Source organism: Cottoperca gobio, chromosome 5, assembly GCF_900634415.1.
Source record: "Cottoperca gobio chromosome 5, fCotGob3.1, whole genome shotgun sequence".
Taxonomy (NCBI): Eukaryota; Metazoa; Chordata; class Actinopteri; order Perciformes; family Bovichtidae; genus Cottoperca; species Cottoperca gobio.
Genome location: NC_041359.1, coordinates 28280306 through 28294168, shown reverse-complemented (window position 1 = coordinate 28294168; position 13863 = coordinate 28280306). Strand labels below are relative to the sequence as shown.

General features: G+C 43.0%; 1 protein-coding gene across 1 annotated transcript in view; it reads left to right on the top strand.

The window, feature by feature from the left end:
* Nucleotides 1–8626, top strand: part of mtss1 (MTSS I-BAR domain containing 1) — a 38286-nt gene extending 29660 nt beyond the window's left edge. The window contains exons 4-9 of the mRNA XM_029430817.1: nt 1675–1759; nt 1842–1933; nt 2022–2096; nt 2233–2436; nt 3437–3463; nt 4404–8626. Of these exons, the coding sequence (XP_029286677.1) occupies nt 1675–1759; nt 1842–1933; nt 2022–2096; nt 2233–2436; nt 3437–3463; nt 4404–5419 (1499 nt within the window). The 3' untranslated portion in view covers nt 5420–8626. The remainder of the gene's footprint in view (nt 1–1674; nt 1760–1841; nt 1934–2021; nt 2097–2232; nt 2437–3436; nt 3464–4403) is intronic.
* The last annotated feature ends 5237 nt before the right edge of the window (nt 8627–13863 follow it).

Genomic DNA, 13863 nt, shown 5'->3' with positions numbered 1-13863 from the left:
ACACAGATAATTGATCCGGCGTCTTCAGGGCCACGAAGAACCAGCACGTTAAAACCAGAACAAAATAAAAAACAAACTCACTCCCACACCGACGTCTGTCTGAGCTTGTCGGGTTACATTTTTCTCTGAAGTCACATCGAGTCGACTCTGAGCTCCATTAGACATGTCTGAACACAAAGGCAACAAACGCCTACAGAGTTTAGCACCTGGCTACCACACACACACACACACACACACACACACACACACACACACACATTGCATGACAGACTTTTGAAACATCTACTTTAGCTGCAGTAACATAATGTTGTGTCAGAACGCTGCGGTTCAATGTTCTCCTCTTTAATGCTCTGAGCTGCAACAGGGAGGGAAAGGCAAATAAAGCAAAGCCACCTCGCCACACCTTAAACGCTTAACCCACGCCTAATACCTGTGTGTGCGTGTGTGTACGCCCTCCACCACGTGGTGTGTGTGTGTGTGTGTGTGTGAGAGATAATGAATGTTTAGAAGGAAGAGAGGTAAGGAGGGATAGAGGACAATGAGGGAAAGATGGATAAGAAACAGAGGAATGAGAAGAGTGGAGGTATGGAGGACATGCAGGGGGCGGGCGGGGGGGGGGGGGTGTAGAGTCGGACATCGCTTAACGTTAGTGCTGGAGCTGTTTGAATGAACTGATCTGTTCACTGGGATTGTTCTCTTTTTTTTTTATGTAACTCAGCAGTGACTCAACGCTGACGTGTGTGTGTTTGTGCCTGTTGTGTGTGTGTGTTTGTGCCTGTTGTGTGTGTGTGTGTTTGTGCCTGGTGTGTGTGTTTGTGCCTGGTGTGTGTGTTTGTGCCTGTTGTGTGTGTGTGTGTGTTTGTGCCTGGTGTGTGTGTTTGTGTGTTTGTGCCTGTTGTGTGTGTGTGTGTGTGTGTGTGTGTGTGTGTGTGTGTGTGTGTTTGCCTGCCTGCTTCCTCCCGGTGCAGCTCTCAAACACATTTAGATATTCAAATGAAATGAGTCAGCGTGAAGTCGCACAGCTCCGACTCGTCTTCAGTTCATCTGCTGTGTCACAAAAACAAACGTCTCCATTTGACTCAGTATGAAGATCAATATGACAAATAATGTCCAGTCCACGGCTCCAAATAACGATATATATATGTATCAAATATATCTGATTACGTGCAGGGATGCTGTATTGGGTTTAGTTTAAAAATCTCAGGCACTGTTTGCGTGTACACATGATCTATCATCGTCTCATTAAGTGGTATTAGGCAGTTTATTATGTGAGGACTACTGTTAAAGTGTGTGTGTGTGTGTGTGTGTGAAACCTGATATTGTTAAATCCAATTAACAGCAGCTGATTATGAAAGGAGGTGTTCTCTTTCTTACATCATTTATTAACAAAATGACACAAACCGCTTTCGTTTCAACACATTACAAAACTCGTCATAAGATCTTAATCAGATTGATTTTCTTTAATACCACTTAAAGACGCAAACGCATTTCTGGACATTGTTAAACGCAGTTTCTAAATAACAGTTACAGAAACACAAATGTCCTTAAAACTAAAGCTGTGTCATCAGCTGACATTTTATTTTGTAGTTTCAATGCACCAGATGTGGAGCTTTATTTTGAAATTCTACATTTATTTCATTTATTTATAAATGTATTGCTGTTTTTGTTCTCCAGGTGCCACTAAGGAGATCGGCTCAGCGCTGACCAGGATGTGTATGAGACACCGCAGCATCGAGTCCAAACTCAAACTGTTCACCACGTAAGACACAAACCCGTAATGTGGATAATTCTTAGTTGCTAAACACGACATTAATGAAACACTTTAAATCTTCTCCCCTCAGAGCTCTGTCTGAAGGCCTCGTCACTCCGCTGGAGTTAAAGATGGAGGAGTGGAAGAAAGTGGCCAGTCAGCTGGACAAAGACCATGCTAAAGGTATGCTAACATGCTAACTCACACACACACACACACACACACCTGCACAGACACAAACTCTCATTGCCTGCTTGTTCTTGTTGTTCAGAGTACAAGAAGGCCAGAGCCGACATTAAGAAGAAGTCGTCCGACACAATCAAACTGCAGAAGAAGATGAAGAAAGGTAAGAACAATTAAACTCTTATATCACCACACAGTCGAAGCAAAGAGAAGGTGAAGCTGCAGAGCTTGTTTATTACTACAGAAGAAGAAGAAGCCACCTGCTGACTTGTGAGATGATCCTCCTCAGTAAACACGAGTCTGTCTCTTCTCTCTCTGTCTCTTCTCTCTCGTCTCTCTCTCTCTCTCTCAGTCTTGCTCGGCCCGGGATCAGCTGGCGTTAACGTTGGGTGCGTTGAATTCGGATGCCCCGAGGAGCAGCAGGGACTCTCTGCACTGTTCCAGCGGCTACAGCACCCAGACCACCACCCCGTCCTGCTCTGAGGACACCATACACACACACAGTGAGTACACAACACACACACACAGTGAGTACACAACACACACACACAGTGAGTACACAACACACACACACAGTGAGTACACAACACACACACAGTGAGTACACAACACACACACACAGTGAGTACACAACACACACACACAGTGAGTACACAACACAACACACAGTGATTACACACACACACAGTGAGTACACACACACACACACAGTGAGTACACAACACACACACACAGTGAGTACACACACAGTGAGTACACAAACACACACACACAGAGAGTACACACACACACAGTGAGTACACACACACACACAGTGAGTACACACAAACACACAGTGAGTACACACTGTGTGTGTGTGTACACTGTGTGTGTGTGTGTGTGTGAGTACACACACGCACACAGTGAGTACACACTGTGTGTGTGTGTACACTGTGTGTGTGTGTGTGTACTCACTGTGTGTGTGTGAGTACACACACACACACACAGTTTTGTGGTTTCGACCACATTACCAGTGAAATGATTTTTGTGAATGAACAAAGTGTTTGTGCGGTGCTCCCCACCTCTAGGCTCAGCTGTTAAAGGCTCCAACTGTGAGCTACACCGCCCCCCCCCCTCGCCTCTTCTCGGTGTACTTGAATTAGAATGTATTGAAGGTAAAGCCCTCGAGATGTAGCGTCTTATTGTCGCCTGCGGCGGACTGCTCAGTGCTCAGGCCCGTCTTGAAGCCCTGCTGGAATATAAAACTATAATGAAGCCTGACACACTGACTGTTAGTGTACGTTTCTGTTTCCTGCAATGATTATTATTATTAACTGAGCGTGATGTAAATACTGAAGAGGCAGCTTTGACCAGCAGTCCTGGAGCTCTCATCGTGACGTGTTTGTGTACAATGGAAGTGACTGGTCTCCTCTGTTGTGCTGTACTCTCTCCTCTCTGGTGCTCTGTTGTGCTCTTTCAGTAGTTTTGTGTTTTCTCGGCTAAACTTCCTTCCTTCTCTTCCAGCTGTAAAGAGAGATCCTCCTATCTATGGTAGGTCTCTGACTTCCTGTCTCTCTTCTTGCCTGCTTCATCTCCCAGCGACCATCAGGGTTCGATTGCATGTCATCATCCGGCTTTGTATTAATTTATCAAATCTAAACGGGTTCAGCTTTCCACAAGTAATTCATACAATTCAAAGATTCAGTGGAGGAAACTCTGCAGGGTTAAGTAGCAGCATAATTAGAAATGTAACCTTCAGATTGTACTTCAGATGAGCAGCAAAACAGGAAATGACAAAAACACTGGTTTGGATGACAACATTAAAGAATCAAATAAAACACCCCCATGTTTAACAGCAGCAAACTATCAAACACCGTTAAACACTTCGGACGCACAGCGCGCTCAAAAGTGAGACTGTTTATATTGAAGTGTTTTAAATATAAGATACTTTAGGAAGTAGTGAACATACTACTGGATAAATAACTTTAAATCAGCTGTTACTGTTGCTGTCAAACATTTCTCTGTGTTTAAATAATGAAAAATATACAGGAAACAAACTCGACTGTCTTTATTTATACCACACACACACACACACACACACAGCGAGTCACTGATGTGATGTTCCAGCTGTCGGTCCTTAAATAGTCTGAATCCTTGAAACCTTGTGAATTTGAAGGGAAATCAAAGCCTTGAAAGTTCTTGAAAATACATTGAAAGTGCTTACATTTATATATTTTGTGCAAGAATAGAAGTTGAAGTTCTTTTGATATGTTGTTTTTACTTAACGTTAGTAACCAGGCTGCGTTCTGTGTCGCATTGTTTCACCTGCCTCCAGAAACTGGATCTCATCTATGCCGTGTTGGGTCTTTGAATGTGAGGGAATTGGGAAAACTGGAAAGTGCTTGACGTAGATGTTTAGGAGGATGTGGTCACCCTGATAAAAGTCTGAAATCAGAGCGACAACTAATAATATTTGTTTTTCTCTCTCCAGTCGACTACGAGTCCATCTCTCTCCACGGAGACGCCGACTCCATCTCCTTACATCATCTCTCCCACGGCAACAGCCAGTCAGACTTCGACAAGTCCTCGACCATCCCGAGGAACTCCGACCTCAGCTTCCAGTACAGGAAGTTTGCTCAGTCCAAGCGTCCCGCCTCCACCGTCAGCCTGTTGGCCGAGCCGGAGTTTATGGGCATGTCCGCCCGCCAGCTCCCGTCCCACACGGCAACCATCAGGCGCAAACCGTCGTCCAAGCCGGCGTATCGCAGGGGCACGATCAGCGGGGGGGTTCCCATCCCGATCTGCACGCCGCAGGTCCCCCTCAAAGCCATGGCAGGAAACGGCGGGAGCGATGAGCATGTTTTCACAGCGCCCTCTGCTGTAGGAGCAGGAGGTTTAGGTTTCAGTAAACTCTGCACCTCCACGCAGAGCCTCTGCACCTTACCTCCCCACTCCTCCCCGTACTACCAGCTGGTCCCAGGTCAGATGCCCATCCCGGTGCCCATACCCACTGTACCCTCCCTGCCACCGGAGGGCGGCATCGCCAAACAGAGACAGTACCAGCAACAATTACAGGAACAGCAGCAAATCAACCAACAAAATCATCATCAGCAACGCAGTCAACTACAGCAGCACAACCAGCAACTACAGATTCAGCAGCAGCAACTTCAACATCAGCAGCAGTTTCACAATCAGCAGCAACTTCTGCAGCAACCCCAGCAGCTGCAACACCAACACGACCTGTATCAAGAGCAGCTGAGCCAGCAGCAAAAGCAGCAGCTGTATCTGCAGCAGCACCAGCTCCAGGCCGCCGCCCAGGAGCTGCCCTCCAGTTCGGGCCTCAGCGCTCACTACCAGCCCCAGGCTCCTCCGCCCTCCAGCCCCGAGCCGCTGACCCAGGAGGGAGGGGGGAACATGCTGAACCAGATCAGAGGAGTAAAGCTGAAAAGGACCCTCACCAACGATCGCTCCGCCCCTCTCCTGCCCCCTCCAACCAATCACAAATGAGGCCGATTGTCCTGCTGTTGAGTCTAACGGCACCTGACGCACAAATCAAACACACAGACTTCCCGTCAGAGTTATCGCTGGAACTCGACGTGTGTCTTATTTTATTTTCTAAAGATCTGCTTCCTTTTAGATTTGTTTTAAACATTTATTTTTTGAGACTCAATTCCTGTTGCAGCAGCGACCGTCTTTTGCCTTTTCTTTGGTTCATGTTTGCATTTTGATTGTGCATAAAGTTTCGTCTGACCCATAGAGCTGTCGATCGTTTTAGTTAGTACTCACTTCCTGCTCAGATGATCGTTATGTGGCTTGTTAATTAGCCGGACAGGAAGCTGTTGGTGTCTCAGATCCTCTTCAGTCCTGGGTGTGTTTGATTTGCCTTTTTTGCCTAGACTCCCAGGCGGGTGGGGTTTAGTCCTGTAGCTCCACTGACCACGTGGTTGAACCATGGTGTGTGTGTGTGGAGGTTTTAATTTGCTGGCTGTGGGTCAGTGTTGGTCCAGTGAGTGTTTGGTTTGTTCATCTCAAAGAGTCAAACGCTCGTGACTCTGAAATAAAACGGTTTGTAAATATTTTCCGTCAGAACAAAAACTTCTGTGGGAGTTTGGAGACGTTGGATGTCTCGCTCAACGCCACGTTGTCAGGAGGTCACTTTCTTTCTTCGAGTCAGAATTTCACCCTAAAGCTGCAGCAGTGCACCGGGGATGCCAAATGGTGCCGCCGAGGGGCGACTGTTTGTGGAAAAGGATAAAAAAATGTTACTGTGTGCGAATGTCAGGTTCACTTTGTAAATAAAGGAGGCAGTGATTTGTCGGCAACTTTTAGAGGCAACATTGTTGTTTCAGGAGAAGCAGAACGGCGACCACACATTATAGTTAGTTCCAGAATATCTTTATATAAAGAGCATTAAGCATCAAACCAAGCCAGGAACTACGAGATTAATCGTGACTATAAAACACAGGTACAAAACTGTATATAATTACTTTAATAGTGAAGGAACTACGCATCCCATAAACCATGATTTTTCAATATATAACAAAGTTTCCAAACGAGCCGCCATGTTGGTTTCAAATCCGTAGACGGCCTCACCAATCGGACGTCGCTGTTGCTTTAGGATTGTGGGTAGTGTAGTGCTGGATATAACTGAACCCAACATTTGCTTTTTGTAATTCTTTTATCTTTAAGTTATTTTGACGAGGAACATTTTTTAATTTCGTTATCAAACATTTGTCCATGAAAGAGTTCTGACATTTATTTTTGCACTGTAACATTTCGAGTTCAGTTCTTAGTCACACTTCTTGAATAACCAATTTAAGGGTTACATATCAAAATATTTAAATGTTTAATTATTGGCCAGAATGAGTCGTAAATGTCCCTGATGTAATAATGTTTAATTTAAGAACATCACACAGGTGATCCGTCACATGTTTAACCCTTTAATTGATCCATCGCTGATTCATTTTCTGTTGATCGACTAATTGTCTCTAGTTATTTATTTTAGTTTAAATTAGTTTTTTTACACACAACCTAATAATAATAATCCGTTTTCTGGTTTCCTGCAGGTAGACGGAGTTTTGATTCTGTGGTCCCTCGTGTTTCCATCTTAACTATTAGAAAACAAACCGTACAGGTTTTTACTGCTTCTACAGATACGTTTAATAAAGACGAGAACTTAGTTTGACTGTTTAAATACCATCAGGTGTAACTTTAAATGAAACTATATTTATCTGCAGTAGAGTGGCTGGGCTCCGATAGCTGGTTCTATATGGATCCTGTTCAAAGTTGGTAAAAATATTTAATCTGTTAACTTGTAATTTTCATAAATCTCTTATTTGATATTTTAGCTTTTCTGTCTTTTGCGTGTGGATGAGATGAAAGTTCGTCCTCACATCTTATATTTCCAAAGATCGAGTAGTTCTGCAGTTGTTCCCATTGATACATTTAATTTGCCTCTTGTTGGATAAATCCATCAGGAAATACATTAAACATTAATTACAAAAACATTATAAAATAAAATAAAAACAAGCGCGACTGACTTAAACTTCGCTTTATATATGTCGTTATAAGTTGACCTAAAGAAGTAGATCTTAATTTTGCACATTTCTTAAATCATAATGTGCAAAACTAATCTCCCAAATATGCTGATGTTTTCAGAATATAATGACGAGATTAAAGTTTGAGACGTGTTGCCTCTCAAAGTTGCCCGTCGAGTGTCGCAGGGCCGTAGCTCCCACTGAGGTCACGACCTTTGTTACTTGTTTACTAGAGCTGCACCTAATGATCATTTTTATAATCGGTTGTTGCAATTTGGTCTTTAAAACATCAGGAGCTCGTAAAGGAAAAGCCTGTGGCCTCATTTTGTCCGATCAACGGACCAAAATCCAAAGATATTTATTTGACAATCATAGAAGACGAAGAAAAGCAGCAAACATTTGCATTGGAAAAGCTCGAACCAGTCGATTTGTTGCATAACAAAATGTCTTAAAACGATTCATTGATTGTGAAAATTGCTGCTGATTAATTTTCTGTCGATTTGTTTCAGCTCTACATTTTACATTCAGGTTTTTTTATGGTTCATTTTGGTGATTGTCTTAAATACTCACAAAATTGAACAGAGTTTGGTGGGTGGCTCAAACATTTCTTCAGTGCTGTTTGAATTTCAGCTCAGGACGTCCGTTTCCCAAATCTCTTGGGTAGCTGGCAGATGGAGATCAGCTGCATTCTGGGAAATGCAGTCCAGTCTCTGCTCGGCTCTCCTGCTGTTTTAAGAAACTTTTCTGTGTTTTTTTTCTTTTGAGATTTCCTGCAGCTGAGTCAAGTGAATTTGATTGATTGGACCCACTAAACCCCGCAGCAGTTGTGTGTGTGTGTGTGCGCGTGTGTATATATTACTGCTTCTATTTCTGGGAGAGATCTAAATCTATATATAAAAATGTATGTATGCATATCCTGATTGTATTTTTGTTGATTTATTGATCAGACGATGTGACACGTCAGTCGTCATATTTTTGTAGAAAAGCTTTAACGGAGGAAACCCAGTGAACTTCCTGATGTTTGAGGATCTGAAGCCTGATTGGATGTCTGACTGTCGAGAAGCGAACGAAGGACTAAACGAAATGAACCAACAGAATGTAGAAATGTTTTTGTTCATCTTTTGACGTTCGCTGTGGGATCAATAATAATAATAATAATAATAATTGATTCATCTATTCTGGTGGTACTGGTTTTGTTTGTGTGTCTTGTACTTACTGTCACTTTACAACCGTTAATATTTACTGGGATGAATCTTTCTTTGACCTGTTTTGGCAAACAGCTGTTATACGGTAAACGGCTGTTATACGGTAAACGGCTGTTATACGGTAAACGGCTGTTATACGGTAAACGCCCGTATACGGTAAACGCCTGTTATACGGTAAACGCCCGTATACGGTAAACGCATGTTATACGGTAAACGCCTGGTATACGGTAAAAGTCTGGTATACGGTAAACGCCTGTTAATGCCTGTTATACGGTAAACACCCGTATACGGTAAACGCCTGGTAAACGCCTGGTAAACGCCTGGTATACGGTAAACGTCTGGTATACGGTAAACGCCTGTTATACGGTAAACGCCTGGTATACGGTAAACGCCTGTTAATGCCTGTTATACGGTAAACGCCTGGTATACGGTAAACGCCTGTTAATGCCTGTTATACGGTAAACGCCTGGTATACGGTAAACGCCTGTTATATGGTAAACGCCTGGTATACGGTTAATGCCTGTTATATGGTAAACGCCTGTTAATGCCTGTTATACGGTAAACGCTGGTATACGGTAAACGCCTGGTATACGGTAAACGCCTGTTAATGCCTGTTATACGGTAAACGCCTGATATACGGTAAACGCCTGGTATACGGTAAACGCCTGTATACGGTAAACGCCTGTTAATGCCTGTTATACGGTAAACGCTGGTATACGGTAAACGCCTGGTATACGGTAAACGCCTGATATACGGTAAACGCCTGATATACGGTAAACGCCTGGTATACGGTAAACGCCTGTATACGGTAAACGCCTGTTAATGCCTGTTATACGGTAAACGCCTGTATACGGTAAACGCCTGATATACGGTAAACGCCTGGTATACGGTAAACGCCTGTATACGGTAAACGCCTGTTAATGCCTGTTATACGGTAAACGCCTGGTATACGGTAAACGCCTGTATACGGTAAACGCCTGTATACGGTAAACGCCTGGTATACGGTAAACGGTGAGAACATTTTTAAAAATGTGTCTACAATCTTAACTGTTTTCAGTTTAACTTATCAGATAAGTATATTATATAGTTCTTCATTCATATTATATTGTCAGATAAAGTCTTAGTATCGTTTGTCATGAACTCATATTTTAGTATGTCATTAAGAAATGATATATTACAACATTAAGTCGTATTATAGCATTTCATAAAGAAAACATTAGTATGTGTATAGTAATTAATGGCACTATGTTTTGAGCACGTTTTTTCTCAAGGCAGAATAATCTGAATATAAGTGAGTTTAACGCTCAAAACTTGGTGAGAACCCCAGGACCCTGTGTGTCCCCCACCAAGGTTGAAACGAAACATACACCCTTGGCAGACCGTAAACCCCCCCGAGGAACATTTGTATTACTGGACTAAAGAAAAGAAAATTGACTCGACTTAAATTCTTCAAAGCTCCACCCACGACATTCACTTTCCAAAACAACCCAACAGGACAGAAATCTGAACCACACCAGCTAAAGTGACTCGCACTCTGTGGTTAAACATCCTCAGTGATTACCCAGGATCCTCAGGGTGTAATTTAGGCCAGGGCGGGGTAAAACACACACGCACTAAACTCCCCAGGAGATATATTGTGAGTGTGTCTCTCCCGCAGCAGTAAATTATAATTTGCTCCCCCTGTTATCATTTGTGTCACTTCAGGATCATCTCACTGAGTTATTTCACATCTGAGACGCACATGCTGCTGAACACACACCCACCCACCCACACACACTTACACACAGACAAACTCGTTGACCCTCAGACGTCACGATACCAGAGATTTAGAAGTAGATACCAATACCAGTGAAATCCCACAACTCTCGATACAGATTCGATACCACAAAAACAAAACGATGAATCCTGTAATTCAACATACACTCCTTTATTAATACTGGTTTTAGTTTAGCAAGTCATAATTCCCATGTGAGGCGAGTGTGAGGCGAGGAGTGTGAGGCGAGTGTGAGGCGAGTGTGAGGCGAGTGTGAGGCGAGTGTGAGGCGAGTGTGAGGCGAGTGTGAGGCGAGTGTGTGGCGAGTGTGTGACGAGTGTGAGACTGTATCTGTATTAAAGCTGCTCCTATAAATCATCAGAGTTCAGACGGAGCTTCTGAGCAGAGAGGCCTGAACTGACTTTAAGCCTGTTGCTATAGTAACGCAGACACTGCCAGGCAGTCACCTGCCACCACGCCCCGCGCCGACACACCCTGTGGCTGCCATGCACCTGGCCGCGTCCGCCGTCCATCCCATAATCAGAGAGACCAAAAGCTCGCCAGACGGACTTATATGGTGGGAAATAGAAGGGAAACGCCCAAACGCACACACGCACGCACACACGCACACACACACACACACACACACCACAATCAAAATGAAACCTCGAGGTCTTTTATACAAATATTCTCTCTGTCGTCAAATCCAATACGCAAATGCACAGATACAGAAATAGACACACACACACACACACACACACACACACACACACACACACACACACACACACACAGAAATAGACACACACACACACCCCCCCCCCCACCCCCCCATGGTAAACAGAGTGTCTGCTGTGGGTTTAACATCTCTGAACATGTTTTCTGCTACGTGCCTTTTTGTTTTTACTGTACAGTTCTTTACTTTCTCTTCTCAGTTCATCGTGACTTTTTTATTTATTTTTTAGCACAAACTAAATGATCAGAACAAAGTTTGCTTTCGTACAACTTGCCGTATTATTTACACTCGACCAGATGTTTAACCAATCTGAAATTACTTTAATAGTGTGTGTGTGTGTGTGTGTACCACTACAGTCAGTACAGTAGGTCAAAGTTGAACCAGGAAGTCATAAGTTTGGGTCGGAGCTCCACCGGGACTCGATATGAGTTTTTTGTTGAGGTGCTCTTTGAATCGAGATGTCCACACACACACACACACACACACACACACACACACACACACACACACACACACACACACACACACACAGACATCACAAGAAAACAAATGGTTTGTTGTGATGGCTCTAAACTCCACTGAAGCAGGAAGTGTTGGCAAGTCTTCTCCCTGTATCTGTCCCGGGTGTTCTCACGTCCTGCGTCACTGAGCTTCGTGTCGTCGTCTCGTCACTTTTAGGATAAACTAGCAACGTTTTTTATTCACCTATAATTTGCGTTGACCCCAAGATTAAACCTCTCGCCAAACTAACTTCTAACAGAACATTTTATCACTTTATGAAGACGAACATGTTGTGCTCCTCGTTCTGTTGGAACAGAAGCAAACGTCTCCTCCGTACGCTCGTGTTTAAGAACTTATCAAGAAACAAATCATAAAACCTCATATTGTACGTGTTTGTTCCTAGTTTTAGAAATATGCAAATATGCATTCTTTGCTCACAGCTGCGTAGAAATACAGTTTCAGGGAGTTCCACGCGCTCACAGAACAACGTGATTTAAGTTTGTCCAACCAGATCTCAGCTTTTCATTTAGTCGGTGCAAAGTTTTTTATAACTACAAAGAATTACAGAATTATTACTGTCTGTGTCCTCGCCACGAGACGCAGAAGAGATTCAAACACACAGCTTCACATGCTGTCACCACGTACACACACACACACACACACACACACACACACACAGTGTACCAAAACTGTTTCTGTACACCCGCCAATCTTCACATTATAATTATCGTGTGTGTGTGTGTGTGTGAGAGAGAGACTTTGATCTGCTGTATTGAACATTTAGTTTTCGTTCAGCTTTATATTATGTTTATATATTCACAGCTTCACTCACGTTTCATTATGTTTAACGGCCTTCTTCTGGCTGCAGGTTCTGAAACCTCAGATTTATTTCTTTTTGTCTTAAAGTCTCGAATCTCTCAGTTCACTTCAGTTCATTCTCCCTTTGTTGGACTGTTATAAAAACATAACATAACAGTAAACATCTGCTCCAATATCCTCATATCTCATTATATTGCTGTGAAACGTCTATCAACTGTATTTATTCAAGTTTCTTACTAAAAACTACATTTTACAAGATTACATTTGAACACATGATAACGTTATAACTTACCTTTGCCCGATACTCATTTTTACTGAATACAGCTTGAACGCACCATCTGAAGAAGAGCAATTACAATCTAGTTTACAGAATGTTGGCATCGACTAAAGTAGTCCCTATTTTCAGTTTCATTTATTAAAGTTTGACAAAGCAGGATACAGCAAAACAGTGAATCCTGAAATGTGTCAAACATAGAACCAAAATCTAGATTAAGAGCCTAAACCATAAATATTAGGACATTAAACACCGTTTAAAACTATAAAGCAATTTAAGATCATGTTTTAGGAAAGCACTGAGGCTCCACATGCACACATCATCAGAGTAATCCAGTGATCGTTGTAGAACATGGTGTGTATGTTGCAAACGGACTGCTCGTAGCGGATTCATCAAACTGTTAGTGGTGCCAGTGTGTCAGATGTAGACAGACGAAGGCTAAACACAGGCTCCACAGAACAGCATTACATCCCTGTAGCTGATGTTAAAACATCTCTGTGCTTCACAGCGTCTTCTTCTGTATGTTGGTGTTGGCATGTTTCCATCCATCAGATTAGCAAAAATATTTTTTGACTTTCTCTATTTTCAAATAAACAAATGTATTCATGATAAAAGAAAATTGATCAAAACTTGTGTTTTTCTTATGCCAAATGACTTCTACAATAATAATAGTTTATTATTATAGACTTCTGTATTGTGTGAGATGTTTTCTCCAGGATGAGCGGATCTAATATCAACAGCGAGCAAGACACTAAAGGAGTGACTCATCTCCCCTTTTGATCACAACAATGATGGAGACTTTCTTTATTCAGCCTCCTTCTCGCCTTTTCTTTTCCTCACCTGCTGTGTGTGAGTCATCTGATACTCACGGGCAACAGGTGGGGGAAAAAAGGTGAGGGACTTGGATTACACACACACACACACTGACCCAGATACTGAAGGAGATAAACTGTGTGGCAGCTGTTCAATGAGTCAAAGCCCACATCACAGTGACTCTGGACAAATCTGTGTGTGTGTGTGTGTGTGTGTGTGTTGCACCAGTGTTGCACCAGCTGCACCAGCTGCACTTCCACTCTCCACCACCAGAGGTCCCATCAGTCCACATCAGAGGCGACTTTACTGCCAG